The sequence below is a fragment of the Pimephales promelas genome, chromosome 2, assembly GCF_988280905.1.
Source record: "Pimephales promelas chromosome 2, fPimPro1.hap1.1, whole genome shotgun sequence".
Taxonomy (NCBI): Eukaryota; Metazoa; Chordata; class Actinopteri; order Cypriniformes; family Leuciscidae; genus Pimephales; species Pimephales promelas.
The window spans coordinates 6,267,388-6,284,780 of record NC_142770.1 but is presented as its reverse complement, the minus strand read 5'-3'; the positions used below and the strand labels follow the sequence as shown (position 1 = coordinate 6,284,780).

The window sequence follows — 17,393 nt, the reverse complement described above, 5'->3', positions numbered from 1 at the left end:
AACACAAAGTGTTATCTATGTTCATCGAAATTAACAGTGGTGTGTGATTAATACTGAATATCATTAAAATAAATGGTTTCAGGCCTGCCCACTGAATGTAAATAATGGATATCATCATAATGTACAGTTATGGTATAAAAAAAGGAAACATAGAAGGTGAAAATTAGAGGAAAGTGTGCTATTCTGAACCAGGAAGTCTGTACTAACACTGCAACCTGATGTTTTGGAGAACCATTGAGCATGAAAAATCTTGATCATCTTTATCATTATTCAAGTTTAGCGTGAGGACATTGATTAAACTGACCTGAAAATTCTAAATTATGCAGAAATGCAAAAAAGATAAATAGGTTAAAAATGTACAATAAATAATTACATGTTTTTTACTCATACTAATGTGTAGGTCATGAGCCTGAGAACAGAAGTGGCTCTCTGCCCAAATGCAGAATCACCAACCACACACATCCCATAATAGACAAGCGTTCATTTAACTGCAGTGTGTTTACCAAAAACTAAACAAGACCACATGGGTTTAGTGCACGCACAGACCCTGTCCTATAAACCAGACCACAGAAGATCTCGCTCTGACTCAGAAACTGAGTGTGTCACAGTGCATGAAGACCATGTTGATTCCTCTCAGAGTTAAAATAGACCAACCGAGGCCTTGAGCGAGTCCACTGCAACTGCAGATTATCCTTATATCTCACTGAAAGCCCACGTTTCTCCAGAGCAATGAACTTTAATATCACGGGCGTGGGAATGATTTAAAAGGTGCTTAGACAAATCATTCTTTTCGGGGAAAATTTAAATTTCATTCAGCCCTTGAGAAATCTTCAGTTAACAAACTGCATTTTAGTATCAGCAATTTGATTATAAAATGAAATAAGTTTGAGTGATTCAAGCTCAAGGACAGTCATTGCATTCAAGTACAGTGCATGTGTCACTCTTGTGTTTTTAGTCATAACATTACTAAAGTCCTCCTAGACCTCCATGTTCAGGGAGAATAATATATTCAAAACATGGATTAAAATATGCTACTGGCAGGAGTAAAAATAAAATAAAATTCTGTGATAACTATTTACATTAAATTTGATCTCTGACGTTTATCTCTAAAACTGTTCAGTCAGTTCTAGATAATTACCATGCTGGTCAGCTGTTTTTTTTCCATTGACGCTTGGTTATTTGAACTGTCTATACTGCTAGTAGGCTACATTTTTTGCACTGGCTTTCTATACCACAACTTTCAAAACAACATATAAACCATTTTATCATTATGAAAAAGCAGATATCTTTTTTTTTTTTTGTAATGCATCCGTCTTTCCCGTAATGCATTAGCTTGATGGCAGCTTTTATTTCCCTCAGATGATTCATGTTCTTCACCAGACAATCACAGGGCTTTATTACTTCTTGCTGATGGACTTCTCGTCTCTGAACATGATAGTGGAAGTTCCCCCTTTTTTAATTTCAGTTCCCAAAAATCTTTTATAACTGTGACAGTTGCAATTAAAAACCGCAGCATACTCTTCAGGAGTTGTTGAATCAAAGAAATGTATTTATTTGTTAAAATGAATACGAAAGCATTCGTAGGCCTATCGAATTCTAGTCAAACAAACAGAGAGATAAACCCTGCAACTTCAGCTCTGAGAAAGTCAAGTTCCCCCTCTACTCTATTTCAGCTTCTGCATCTCTCCATCTCAGACAAACCACATCCTGACTACACTGTCAAGAGAAACACAATCAGTACGTGACTAGGAAAATGATATATAATTCAAATGAAAACCCATAGATCTCATGGTACATTTAATGTAATTTTACTGTAAAATACCGTTAAATTTACAGTTTTTGAAAGTGAAAAAGAACAACTCATTGTATAATTTAAAGTGAAAAAACGTAAGTTGACATTCCCACAATTCCCTGCGTGACACTTCACATTTTATATATAATTTTGTTGAAATAACTGTTTCCTCATAGTTTTCTTGTTTTTTCTAATCAGTTAGGCTATGTACATTAGTTTTATGTTACATTAATGTTGTTAAAGTAATGCTTATTGCATTTATTTTTTTATTTTTGATGGTGTTTAATGTTTGTGTGAATGACACTGTGCAGCTTTTTTAACCTTCTTATGGAAAGTCTATGATCACAACCAAGGCTCAGCTCATCTTACAAGCTTGTGATGAGCTTTGATTGATCATGTGACTCATCACTGCTGTGATGATTGTTGGTTGTCAGTGTATTACAATGGTACAAAACAGATATCAATACTTCTATAGGTTGGTAAATTAACATTATATCAGATAATAAAATACGGTTTATTACTGTAAATTTTAAGTTAAGTCTGTAAAACCAATAACATTGCTACCGTATTTGTGACGGTAAAGTTCTGGCAACCACAGCTGCCATTTTTTTTTTTTTTTTTTTTTACTGTAAAAATTACGGTTTTATTTTTTACAGTGGAATAATTTCTTCAATAATGGAAAATTGATTTTTTTTTTTTTTTTTTGCATTTACATGAACATGCATTTACATATAATTCAGGGACACTGGCAGGTCACGTGATTTTGCCAAGACATGTTCCTGGATAAACACTTTGTGGACACTGGAATAACATTTCGGTCCTAAAATTGGTCCTTAACCCCATCCTTAAATCTTACCCCACTCATAACTTATCCATAAAATCAGAGGGAAATGATGGAACAGATGTATAAGCAGAATAACCCTGATTGTAAGACTAAACTTGTCATGTCTCTCAAATCTGATTGATAGGGGATTATCACGCTTCCGGGTTTCATGGGCGGGATTTTTCAACTTTGTGCATGTCCACTTCCGACGCAGTTCAACAATGCCTGAGACGAAGGCTATATATGTCACTGCTCTGTTCCACTTTGTGAATCTAACAAACAACACCAACCCTACGTAAGTTTTCATGGATTTCCGACTGAATTGAGTATAAGGAAGAACTGGATTAAAACTCTAAAATAAAACAAGGTAGCACGTTTGTTTGCAGCCGGCACTTTAGTGAATCGGACTAATTTACCTGGGATGCCTTATAAATAAACTTAGTGTAGTCCGTCATCAGTTCGCCAGTGAGATCGGTGATTCAACGGAAGTGGCAGTGCACAAATATCACTGAATCCGGAAGTTCTACATATCAGCGTGATAATCCCCTATTGATTGATTGATAGTAATGTTGATCAAGAATCAACAAAAATGTTCATCCAGCAACATGCTGCTTGGTGAAATCACATTCACAGAATTAGCACACATACCCCATTCCAAACATACAAAGGACATTATGAAGCGAATGTCATTGATCATCTGCTAACAATAAAGGTCTGGGTAGATCAGATGGTAAACAAACAATCAGGTCTCGTTATCAATGTTTTGGATGCAGGAGAAATGGGCAGAAAGGAAGATCTGAGCTACTTTGACAATCCCACTGATCAACTGTGGGGTGTCCTGGACCGGCAAGTTCGATCCACGGTGGCTCCAAGAATCTGCTGCTAACGTCATGGTGCCTATCTTCCCGCAAGGCTTGGACTATTTCTGTCAAATGAATATTCTAGAAGAGATTAAATAACATCTTCTCATTGTGTATTGAATCACCCTTGTCTTGTTCCTTCCCACAAGACAAACTGTCAGGTCAGAAAAGTGATATACCACCTGGAGTTCATTTACAAGCTGGAATCCACCCACACACCCATAGACATCACCATCTGCATCTCATGATGATATATATAATCAACAGAAATGAAGGGGGATTTATTTCCAAAACAAACTGAATATTCAATAAAGAACAAAGTCCAGAGGGCAGAGCAGCTGTCAGTCTCACACCTCAATGGAGCTTTCAGCTTGCGGAAAAAACAGCTGTCGATGCTGGAAAGCACCTATCAAACTCTATTCAGCATTATTTCTTTAAACTCTAAACCCCTACAGGTGCAAGATGATCACAGCCAATGCTCAGGTCATCTTACACTGCTTATTCTTCATCTTGATGATCTCCGGATAGTTCACAGCTGTCACTGTTCTGTCCTCACTCAGTAAGGATATCTATAAAGAAGAAACCATTACAAACAGATAAACTTCTGTGCTGACTGGAAGTAGGTCTTCAGACCGTCATATTCATTAAATATTTAAAGTAAAACCAGATAAAGTGTTTGCTGACCTGTGGCAGATCTCTCATCTGAACACAGTAGATGATCTGTGTGTATTCTGACATGCTTTGCTGTTCTGTGAAGGTCAGATCTGCAAACACAAACACACGAGCGGAAATTACAGTTGAGTAATAAAACGCCATCATCTCCACATCTGCCTGCAGACTCTCCAATGTGTGCTGTTCATTTAAAGGGTTAGTTCACCCAAAAATTAAAATTAAGTCATTAACTACTCACCCCCATGCTGTTCCAACCCCGTAAGACCTTCGTTCATCTTCGGAACACAAATAAAGATATTTTTGATTGAATCTGAGAGCTGGATCAGTCCTAGATAGACTGCCTAAGGGACTGGCTCTTGACGGCCCATAAAGTCATTAAAGAAAAGGTTTAAATATTCCATGTGCCTACAGCAGCTCAATTATAAGTTTATCAAGCGACGAGACTACTTTTTGTGCGAAAAAAACATAAATAACGACTTTATTCCACTATTCCATTACTTCCTTATGGGCGCATGCGTGAGAACTGAGACGAGGACGTTCTCATTCGTCTACTTCTTGTTACCGGCTGCTCACCGCTTAGGAGTTTTACCGCCCCCTACCGTATAAAATGATGTGCTGATATAGCTGGAAGCGCAAAACTTTCTGTTTACAAGCAGAGGAAGATGCGCGCTGTGCACTTAAAAGCCTTTCATCTTCTCAAAAAACGACAGTGTTCCTTATAATCCGGAGCGCCTTATATATCGATCATCATTTTATACGGTAGGGGGCGGTAAAACTCCTAAGCGGTGAGCAGCCGGTGACAAGAAGTAGACGAATGAGAACGTCCTCGTCTCAGTTCTCACGCATGCGCCCATAAGGAAGTAATGGAATAGTGGAATAAAGTCGTTATTTATGTTTTTTTCGCACAAAAAGTAGTCTCGTCGCTTGATAAACTTATAATTGAGCTGCTGTAGGCACATGGAGTATTTAAACCTTTTCTTTAATGACTTTATGGGCCGTCAAGAGCCAGTCCCTTAGGCAGTCTATCTAGGACTGATCCAGCTCTCAGATTCAATCAAAAATATCTTTATTTGTGTTCCGAAGATGAACGAAGGTCTTACGGGGTTGGAACAGCATGGGGGTAAGTAATTAATGACTTAATTTTCATTTTTGGGTGAACTAACCCTTTAAAACGGGTGATTTCTCAGAGGTTTGAGATCTACCGGCTCAACGTCAACCTTTTTCATTGTGACAACTAACCTCTTCCACTCACACACTATACACACGTCAAAGTAGCCGGAGCAACTATACTCTATTTACAGATTTGATGAGACCCGCGTAGGTGAGAGACGTATGTATGGAATTTCCTGTTTATAAGTTTATACTAAAATATAAACTTAACCTAACAGGAGAAAAGTTTTAGTGCAGCTTTAACATCAGTGTGTTCTGTGGTTTCCTGCCATCTAGTGGAGCATGATCACATGGCATGAGTTTACATGACAGATGAGCGTCGAGATGTTGAGAACTTCTGATAAATTCTTCTGTTTTCCCACCAAAAATACAAGAATTGTATGCATTTATATACACATAACCCGTTTTATTGATTCAATGAAATGTTTCTTATTATTTAATGTTATATATTCAATAACTAAATGTCTATTAATATAATATGAGTATAATGCCATATGGCGAATACTTGCCTTTTTGTTGCGCTCGACTGAATGTCCTGGAGCAACAGTATATGAGTATAACAGCAGACATGAACACCAACAACAGACACACACTGATTATTATCAGAGTAAAATATGAACGATGGCTCTGTTCTGTAATGAATATATAGAGAAAAACTTTCAGTCTTTCTGTTACGAATTCAGGCAACAAAAATACATCAGTCTATAAATAGAAAATATCAGTCCATGGAGGAACAGATCAGTAGGCCTAATGTGAGCGCTGGCGTACCTGGACATTTGTGACAGAGTGTGTTGATGTCCAGATGTGTGGTCTGGTTTCTGACAGGATTGTTGATCACACAGCTGTAAGTGTTTTTATCCTGATATTCCACATCCAGAGGTAGAGAGAGACTGATGCTGAGATCAGACACACTGATGTTGGACAATACACTCATTCCTTTATACCAGGAGAGAGTCACATGACTCACATTCAATACTGAACACAGCAGTGAACATCTGGACACTGATGATCTTGATGATGATGAAGATGAACACTTTAAAGAGTGACTGGAAATGACAGGTATCTGTAGAGGAGCTGGAAAACATGAAAGAACATGAATTTTTTCTCTCAGTATTATTATCAAAAATAATAATATAACATGATACAGATGTTTTCTTGCAAGGCTAATTAAAAACAACCCCAAAATGTGAATGCAAGGCTAGGAAAAAAGAAACGTCTGCATCTAAACTAAGATACTGGTCAAACAGTTGAACAGCATAATTATTTCAACAATTTGTAGGTAATTTCACTGCAATTTTGGGCATTTGTATTATCATTAGAATTCTGCATTAAAGGGATAGTTCACTTTGAAATGAATTTTTACTCCAACTGAACCGAACTGAACCGTCTCCAGACGTTACGCCGGAAGTGATCTTGCGCGCGGCATTGTTTACACGGAGATTTCGAAAGTTTTACCTTTCACCAAACATATTTAGATATATCGAAATCGTCTTCCATTTCCCGATTTCCAGTTCGACGGCTGTTAACAAGAGGTAAAAACGATATAAAAACTGTTCGTTTTCTCACTCAAACTGCTTGTTTCGTGTCTTAGGCCATCTATGTAGCCTACTTAAATTTACGAGTCATTAAATCATGTTTAATTTTGACTTCTCTGTGCATGCTCTTTGAGGTGAACCGATTGAGGACCCCCTTCACCTCCAGTGTATGACTGACAGACAACAACGGTTTGACCAACAGATGTCAAAATTGAAAATGCTGTGGAAACAAAGACACCTACTTCTTGGATGCCATTGAGGTAAGCTAAAACTTGTCAAAAATTAATTTCAAAGTGATCTATCCTTTTAAGGAAACTATTATTCAGCGCACTTGAGTTCAGCATATATAATTAAATAATAATAATTAGCAATCAAAGCATTTGTGATATGATTCATAGCATTTACTCACCATAGACAGTAACATTGAATCTCTTTAATGAAGTTCCTCTGCTGATGACGGTCAGTTCATAAAGTCCAGTGTGTTCAGATCTGATGTTTCTGATGATCAGAGATGCAGTTTGATTGTCCATCTGGAGTCTGTCTCTGAATATTTCATCATTACTGACAAATATATAGTTAATTTGGTCCCTTCTAATGATTTCAGCTATTTTTGTGATTTGAGGTCCAAACGTCCACACTATTATATCTCCTCTCTGTACTTGAACATCAGTGTTTAGAGAGACAGAATCTCCCTCAGTCACTGACACTGACTTCACTTCATCCGTATCACCAAACACACCTGAAACTAGATGTATAAAAATAATATAAAGAGTGCAGTTTGAATTAAAATAGTTTAACTTAAATTAAACAAGTCAAACACATAGTTGAACTCCACAAATACATAAAATTAAACGAAATCCACTTACAATTTGTGACACACACACATAGAAAGAAGACGGCAGCATTTGACATCATATTCAAAATGTCTCTGAAAGCAACACACTCCTCATAGTGCAGAGGTGTGAGATGAACATGAATTCATGAAGTATCCAACCACACACTCCACTTTCTAAAGGAAAATTAAAATCCTTGTAAAATGTAAAATCCTTCTAAATCCAGAACCAAGTAAAACACACTGAACAACTGCAAACGTCTAATAAGACAGAAAGGTTTGTCGAGTAAAAGGTTACACTGACCTAAAAAACACACCAAACGTTTTACCGCAGCTGTTAGCGTCACAGCATGAAGCGTGAAGTGGAAAAAACTGGTAAGACAACAGATACTTTTCTGATTTTATTGGTTTAAAATAATACATAATTGAATGTATTTTAACTCAGACGAGATTTCAAGGTTATTCAGTGTTTCTGCTTTTCTTGGATACAAAAAAACCTTGTTAAATCAACATCTTTAACCCACTGTCAAGTTAACATAGAAACAACAGGATCACATAACCGAAAATAATGGAATTCATATAGAATTGAATTAATTATTATGCCCACGGATAGTCTTGCATGCACTAGAATAGATGAAGGCACTGTGTTATCCATCTCATCTCGTTCAACTTCATACTTACAAGTTAAGTGGAGACAAACACAATCAGTACAGAGTAAAAGTTTAGAAATATTTATTTCTCAGCAAATAAGCAAAACACAGCAATGATTACAACATCATTATGAAGTACTAGTAACGTACACTGAATGCTTTTATAAAAAACAACAACAACAACACTTTCGCATTACATTACATCAACCCACTATTTAACATCACTTAATGACATAACTCTTTACAAAAATGACTCTTTGCAAAAGTACCATATTCACACTGACATGATAAACAAAATCATCTCAGATTACCATTATAAGAAATTTTCCCTTAGATCTGGCTTTTGCTCCTGATGTTGTGCAGTTACAGTTATGTACAGAACCAGCAGAGACTAACTTGATTACTTATCCATGATAACCAGCAAAATCCATCATTATGATTCTTGTAAGTATCACTTACAGTCAGTAGAGGGAGGCCTTGGCTTTACACACACATTCAACAGTTCATTAAATGCATGTTGCTCTCATTACTTACGACCATAGGTGAAAACTTAGATGTTTTCTGAGTCGACTTCTTTCTCTTTATCTCTGACTCATGGAATAGGGTAGTATTATGATGGCTGCATAATAATACTAACTACTAGGCACGCAAACCAGCTGTACTCACGTCTAGACATGAATGAGTAATGAAGCATTGCCAGGTGTGCTCCAACATGCTCTGTCTATCCTTTAATAACAGAGCTGTACAATAACAGACTGTGTGGTTATCATCTCAAAACAACACTTGAATACTCTGTCTCATCCCGTCTATTAGTCTCCTGAAAGAAAAGAAAGAAATTCGAGAGAGAGAGAGAGAGAGTGAGAGAGAGAGAGAGAGAGAGAGAGAGATGAAACTACTATACATGCTTAAAGAACTAATTCACACAATAATATCAGCTATTAAGGAAATGTTGCACCACATATGTTCCACAAAGGCTGTTAAAATGGGAAACTAAATATATTAGAGAATCAATAGAATCGTACATCTAAATGTAAGCTTCATTATCATGTAGGAACATGCACAGAATTCAACTGAAGAACTGGCCTGAAGCCGAGTCACGCGTAATGCACAACCATCAGCATATCATGAGGGTGATGTGAGAACGCAAATCATGTTTAAACATGGTAAAAAATAAATTGAACCACTTATATGCCACAAGCATCAACAAAATAAGAACAATTATTCATCTATTATTCGTCTGAGTGTTAAATCATGCAACATCAAGCATATAAAGAGAAGCCATGCACAAGCAGATGTGCAAACAAACAATATCGACAAAATCGAGATTTAGGTAAATAACAAACGTATCTTACCGCATCTAAAGCTCTCTGCGTGGTAAACGTCGTATCAGTATAAACGACCTCTTCCTCGGTTGTCTGAGCTGTTTAATAATCAATTCAGAAATTTTGAAATTTGTTGGCACTACTTCCGCAAAAAAGATAGATTGCAACAAGTCGCTAATACTTGCCTTTTCGTTTCGCTTGTTTGTTGTTTTTACAGCAACAATACATCAACACAACCCCCGCTATGATCACGACCAGCAAACCAACCATTATCAGCGTGATAAATACATGTTGTCTGGCTTCTGCAATGCAAAAGACAACAACAGCCATTACTGTAATGAGAAGTATAAATACACAAGGGGGACAAATCATAGATATGTATATAAAGGCTAGATGTGTGTCCGCGCTGCTGGCCAATGGAGGTCGACGTCAGCACTTGGCGGCCATCTTGTCACAGGCAGCTCGCTCATTGGTAAGATTGTTTTAATGGTGCATGTACTTTTTTAATCACCGTAACTTGCTCAATTTTCTACCGTTTTTCAAACAGTCTGGTTTGTTATAAACGGCAGAGATGTAGTTATGATACTGCATACTTATGAATAATAAGTGTATAAATAAATAATAATCCAGAATTATAGCCACATTAATAACTTATAACGTTTGTAAGAAACCAAACCTTTTTGTAAATCCGTCAAGATTTCAACGAGATAAGAGTATTTCTTACATCAGATACCACAGAGCCCGCCAGAAAGCCTGTCTGTGACAAGATGGCCGCCGGTGATAACGATGGAAACTCTGCCGTAAGGCCGAGTGTCCACCAAAGCGTTTTTATCCAGCTGAAAACGCTAGACGCTCTGCTGAAGACGCCGTGCTTTGGGCGCTTGAGAGCGTTTTGGCAGTGCAGCGTTTTTCTGTTGAGACGTTTCGTTGCTATGATACAGAATATATGCAGCAGTTTGAATGTTGTGACAGTTGGTCGGTGTGCTTTAGTCCCGCCCCTCCTCCACTGTGATTGGACGGCTGGGTAAAATAAGACCGTGATGAGCGCTGCGTTTTATCCAAAGTTCAACATTTTTCAACTCTCAGCGACCAGTAAAAACGCCGAGCGCTCGGCGCTTCAGCGTGAAAAAAACGTTCAGCGCCTCGGTACGCTCATGGCGTTTAAAAAACGCGCCGCTCCCATTGAAAACAATTGAAAACATACGCCAGGCGCGTGGAAAAACGCTTTGGTGGACACACGGCCTAACACATCTAGCCTTTATATACATATCTATGGGACAAATAACTTAACTGGATACAGGTGAAAACAATGGGTAACTATGGAAACAAATCAGCACTAGACACCATGGAAACAAATTAACATAACTAAACACAGGAAATTCAAACTCAGAAATGACAGAAATAGAAAAACCTAAAAATATCCGAGCAGAAATGATTAAACGTGGTTGTGACCATAAGAATATATCCATCAAATGTATGTTTTGTAATGAGGAAAACGCCAATTAAATGCCTGGTGTGATCAGTAAAATGCATGAAAATGTGTTCAAGATGCAGAGTGTGTTAAATGTTGACAAACCTGGACACGCCTGACAGAGATCAGTGATGTTGAGGTGTGTAGTTCGGTTGGTGAATGAATAAGACACCACACAGCTGTATGAATCATCCAGACACTGAATCTCCAGAGGTAGAGAGAGACTGATGCTGAGATCAGACACACTGATGTTGGACAATACACTGATTCCTTTATACCAGGAGAGAGTCACATGACTCACATTCACAGCTGAACACACCAGTGAACAATTCTGACTAGATGATTTTTCTGATACTGAAGGTTTTTGCAGCGAATCACTGATGACAGGAACAGTTAAAAGCGCTAAAAGATAAAGACATTTTTTTTAGGAAGAATGAGTCATTAAGATGTTTGTAAAGATTCTCATGATTCATGATTTACTCACCATAGACAGCAATATTGAAGCTCATGTGTTTGACCTTTTCACTGATGACCTGTAGTTTATAAAGTCCAGAGTGTAATGTGTTGATATTTGTGATGTTCAGAGATCCTGTTTTCTTATCTATCTGTAATCTGTCTCTGAATCTCTCTTTATTATCACCACTATCATATATAGAGATGATCTGTTTATAGATTTCAGCGATACGAGTCTCTGACTTTTGATGTCTAAATGTCCACAGTATCTGTTCATCTCTCTGTATTTCAGTGACACCAGTGTGTAAAGTGACAGAATCTCCCTCCATCACTGATATCGTCTCAGTTTCATCTGTATAAACACCAGACACACCTGGAACAATACAGTCAGCACAAGATTAGATTATCACCGCAGATATCATATAGTTTATTTGGAGAAAGACAAAATAAAACCACTATAATTTCTTAAACTATATATTTTAAACAACGTACATAAAAGCTAAAGATACAACAACAACAAAAAAGCATAAAGCTTCACAAGGACATTACGGTCTACACTAATAAGCTGCACCCTAATGAAATAAGGTCATCTTAGATCATCTTACCATTTGCTGTTGAGCTGGCTACAGTATTTGAATGTAGTTGCTGCTGTGTCGACTTTAAAACTGCAAAAGACTTGAACAGTTTAATGAAACAGCTAAAAAGTACAATGATACACTGTGAACCCTAATAAGTTAAAGGGATACTCCACTTTTTTTGGAAATAGGCTCATTTTACAACTCCCCCAGAGTTAAACAGTTGAGTTTTACCGTTTTCAAATCCATTCAGCCGATTTTCTGATATTTAGAAGAATATCAGTAACCAGACAGTTTCTGGTCTCATTGACTTCCATAGTAGAAAAAAAATATACTATGGAAGTCAATGAGACCAGAAACTATCTGGTTAGTGATATTCTTCTAAATAACAGAAAATCGGCTGAATGGATTTGAAAACGGTAAAACTCAACTGTTTAACTCTGGGGGAGTTGTCAAATGAGCCTATTTAAAAAAAAAGTGGAGTATCCCTTTAAGACTACTCAAATGATTTGAAGAAAGTGATTCTCTAGTTCAACTGAGCATTGGGGAAATTGACAACTCCATTTAATTAAAGCTGCAGTCCATGGCTTTTTGGGGGTTAAAAAGTATCCAAAATAAATTGAGCAAGTACATATCCAGCCATGTGTTCAAAACGATCTGCTTGCCTTAGCTTGATTCAAAGCGGTAAGCTTGTAACAATGTTTTTAATTCTAGTGGTACTGGTGGATTTCCGCAGGAAATTTGAGCATATCTTTACGTCACATCTGGACACATAAAGAAGAGTCCCGGCTAGTAGGAAATATTGCAAGCGAGGATTTTGGAGAATTTATAGCCTTTTCTCACAGCACATGATATAATTAAACTTATCAATTTGATGGCGGATCCCGAAAGGTTCAAACAACAATCACAGTGACAGCTGGAGATTCACCCGCTGTTGGACTGAGAGTTTGGAACAAGAGACTGCAACCGGCCCATGCGAAAACAAGGATAAATATCTGAAGGGCATTTAATGTAGTCACGTGAAATTTATGTTGGTCATACTTCCAAAAAGTAGAATCTGTGATTGCGAATGACAGTATCCATCATAGACTGTAAATAAAGAGTGTTTCCATACCGGCGCGCTGACAGCTGCACATTCTCCTCAAAACATTGGATTAATCCACGATAAACTCGTGTAAAGCTGATGATAGGAAAAACAAGAGGAATAGGCGACAAAGAGGAAAAACTACAGACTGCAGCTTTAAGTTTACTAATGTGGTTATTAAAATTTTATTTTTAAATTTACAAAAATTAACTTTAATGTTTAAAGTACAAATAACTTAGAACTAAATTCAAACTTTCCAGTTCAGATTTTGTTGTTTACTTATTAAATAAATCATTAAAATATATTATCAAATGTTTTAGAGGACATTTAAGTTCGCATGTTGGGATACAAATATATTTTATTTGTAAGGAAAATAATTAGCCAAATACATTTGCAACTGTGCATGATCTTGTTATGCAAATAATTCACATAATATTTCTGCACATATTATGATGAACACAATCTCATGTGAACCACTTGGGGGAATTCATGCATATTGCACGCCATAAAGTGCGTATTATATGCACGCAAAAAGTATTTTTGACGTATGGTACGAGAAATTAAATTCGTGATATAGATATGCACTCTCATGTAGCCTACATTTACTATAAAATTTATGAAAATGTTTATTGATATTGTTAAAGTGTCCAATTTTAAGCAGCAAAGGAAGCACAACTACACACAGTCACACACACAAATATATTTTATTTATTTATTTATATACTGCTATGGGCCTAGTTGAGAATTAAATGTGTAATGGACCATATCATATCAATTAAAAGCACACTGTAATGGACAACAACAGACATGTTTGTCATCAAGGCTCTTTAGGCTATTTCACTGTTTCACATATAAAACTGCAAAAACTTACCTCCTAAAAGCCATGAGCAAAAAAATAAAGATGTGCAAACCATCTTCTTTAACAGCTCAAACAGTTTGTTTGCAAAAAACGCAACATTATGCAGCAACAATATTCTAGTTTTCTACGTCTTTTCCATAGACTGCTAGAAAAGAGGTTGGCTTTTCTGATGGAAAAGAAGAAAGATGCAGACTCATACTTCGAGGGACTCAATTGTGCTAAAAAATAATTCAGAGCTGAATAAATTCCGCTGAAACCCGTTGGAAATGTTGTGGAAGTGCGCTGATTTAAATGATTACGGACCCTGTAGTTTGGCCTAGGTCAGAGTTACTCCATTCAGTGTAAGATCCGAAAAATAGGTTCTTTTGAGATGAGCTTTGCCTGAAATACGAGAGCCTGCAGTGGGGGAGGAGTAGCAAAGTTCAGAAAAGACGCCCGACAATTTCATGTTCCGCAGTGAGGACCATCTCAAGTTCTCAGTGAATCAGACTTTATTGCACCCGGCGCAAGTGACGTCTATTCCTATTTTGCACGCGCGCAAAGCAGACTTTTTTCCTCCGAATGCGACGTGGGTAAACTAGGAAATGAACTTGCGCAGTTGCGCTCCCCCTGGTGCTATTTTACACTTCCAGAAAACAATTGCGCCACTGACCAGAAAAAAACCTGGTCTAAAGTCAGTGGTGCGTTGCACGTTGTTCATAATGCTATTTTAAGCACACATGCTTGGCCATAATGTATAGCGGGTGCACAACGCGCATACACTGATTCTCTCATCAACACAGATGCAGCCGTTTTTATTTTTGCAAATAATACATTATAACAAGGAAAAATATTAACACAGGGAAATCATTGTGGTTTACATGAAGATGAAAAACCTAATTACCCATTTTTTTAAGGCTAATTGTAGTAGGCTAGTAAGGCTACTGAAGGATCAGACTTGTTTGCCCAATAGTGGCAAGAAACATGATACATAATAAATAATCATTAACCGACGCTGATGTGGGAGCCTGGGAGGGTTTTTCCCATCCCCATACAGTCTTTCACTGCCCTGACAGGAACACCGGTCTCCTCGGCTGTGAACGCTCCTGGCACACACCTGGCAAACTCGCCGTTATAATAACAATCCGTTATGCAACATTCGCACCTGCTCTTAAAGGGCATGTTGGATGGCGCTCTGATTGGTTTATTTCACGTTACGCCCAAACCACACCAAATGAAGCTATTTCAGACCAACCCCTTTAAGATTCGCGCCAGGAGCAAGATTCATTATTCATCCTGCCGGGAAAATAGCAACAGCGCCAGGATTCGCCCACAACGTTACTTGCGCCATGCGCTTTGACACTTGCGTTTCAGATCGTTCAAATAGTGCCCATTAAATTTTAAACAGATTTTATGACGAGGACGGAGAGGATCATAGGAAAAATCTTACATTTCTGTGTAAATTGCCCGTTTCTGTGCAAATTGCCCGTCGATAAAATAATTGTTGTCTGTGGTATATGGGCTGTGCAATAATAATAATAAAAAAAAGAGCTCGCAACATACGGAAAAAAGAACTATAAATGAAGTAGTTCATTTTTTGAAGTATGAACTATGAACTGAACTAGTTCATTTTAAAATGTGTGAACTGAACTTTGAACTAGTTCATGTAGAAAGTGAACTTTCCCAACACTGGTTAGCTAGCTAAACCTATATGTCATGCAAACTAACGTTTCTCTGTTGTTTTGAGAATAGCCGTTTTGAGAATCAAAATGTTTTATTTCCATTGTTGACAGAGATTCACAAATAGGAAATTGCTTTGGCTTAAAAAGGTGCATAACAGATAATATAATAAAATTAAATAGATAAAACTTTTATTTTATTATATTATCATTATAGGCACCGCTCACGTTGTGTTTTCGGCTTCGGAACACAACTCCTCCAGACAATCTCTCGGTGTACCAAGTGTCCGATTTACAAACGCCGTGGGCGCACCACTTCACCATCTTGCTTGAAGTCGGTTTGACGGATCTGCTCACATAGTAACGGTTGCTATGATGTGTGATTGGACAATAGCGTTTTGGGGGAGGGGCCGGCGAGAGGTCAATTGTATGCTCTCAAAAAAATATGGAGAACACACATTTCATTAAGCAGACTACAAAAAATCTCATAAACTTGGAAGTCATTAAATATTTAGAAAGATGAAAAATTGATTAATAACTTAACAACCACTCAAAAGATATACATTGAAGCAGCAGAGTATTCCAGAATCCAACCCTTCACAATTTAGCATTGAAAACATTTGATCCCACCCTCCCTTCAAAATATCTCCAGTCACGAGCAGAGTTTGCAAAGTGTCACGAGACCAGAGACAAAATTGCGTTAAATTCAATTGCATCATGTCTCAAACAACATAACATTACAATAATAATGGGTGCACGGAGGTAGTTAAATACATCCGTTGACAGGAAGGCAGGACATCCTGTCATTGCATTTTTTGGTCCTGAGACTTCCACAAAGAATGTATGCACATGTTTTTTATTTACACACGACCTCTATTATTGATTGTTATCAGGAGTTTAAACCTGTATAACAAAAAGTGTTATGTTTTACAATAGATTCCCTAACCACTACCTTTTAATACTGATCTGATGGTCTCCATTAAACACGGCTCAGTTTGTTGTTTGGTGACGGTCTAAAGAATGACATTTTAGGCTGGTTTGCCCAGGCAGTCTAACAGCTCTTGTCAATCACATAATGATGACCAACGCGTTCTCATCCCAAAGCGCCATATAGGACGCTTTTGCAAAAGCGTAAATATCCAACGCACATGGCACCCTTTAACGTCTAATTAGACGCTTCGGTTAGGGTTAAGTTTAGGTAAGGTGTAGGGTAAGGGTTAGACCACTAGGGGGCGCCTTCTGCCCAAATATATCTGCGTCCCATTTCACGTTAAAGGGTGCCATGTGCGTTGGATATTTACGCTTTTGCAAAAGCGTCCTATATGGCGCTTTGGGATGAGAACGGGCTCTGATGACTAACCAAAACCAATTGAAATGCCGGGCTTACTAAACACAGGGCATTTCCATATTTTGGGGCTTTTTCAAGCCAGCCATTTTTCAACTTCTTTGGCTAATTTGCTAAAATCGAGTGGGAGATTCAGAAAAAAAAAAAAATGGAGAGAGATTGCCTGCATATGAAAGGGATTGCAAGGGATTTGCTGTTAACTAGCAGTTATTTAACGTTTCATTTGTGTGAACTGAATTCTGAAAGTGATTCCAGTGATATCGTTTCTCTGTATTAGTTGTAGTCTGAGGGC

The 17,393-nt window shown here is 37.6% G+C and overlaps 2 protein-coding genes across 2 annotated transcripts; both read right to left on the bottom strand.

Moving 5' to 3' along the window:
* Nucleotides 1–3,954: 3,954 nt before the first annotated feature.
* On the bottom strand, nt 3,955–7,829 carry LOC120492863 (SLAM family member 5-like). Its single transcript, XM_039691147.2, has 6 exons — nt 7,719–7,829; nt 7,262–7,597; nt 6,086–6,391; nt 5,827–5,949; nt 4,160–4,239; nt 3,955–4,044 (listed from the first exon to the last, which is right to left on the bottom strand). The coding sequence occupies exons 1-6, from the start codon at nt 7,765–7,767 to the stop codon at nt 3,955–3,957; spliced, it is 984 nt and encodes a 327-aa protein (XP_039547081.2). The 5' UTR covers nt 7,768–7,829.
* Nucleotides 7,830–8,072: 243 nt separating this feature from the next.
* Nucleotides 8,073–14,658, bottom strand: LOC120492911 (uncharacterized). Its single transcript, XM_089121515.1, has 6 exons — nt 14,111–14,658; nt 12,186–12,245; nt 11,612–11,953; nt 11,233–11,529; nt 9,687–9,958; nt 8,073–9,151 (listed from the first exon to the last, which is right to left on the bottom strand). Exons 1-5 carry the CDS (start codon nt 14,151–14,153, stop codon nt 9,831–9,833), a joined length of 870 nt encoding a protein of 289 aa, XP_088977641.1. The 5' UTR covers nt 14,154–14,658; the 3' UTR covers nt 8,073–9,151; nt 9,687–9,830.
* Nucleotides 14,659–17,393: the final 2,735 nt, after the last annotated feature.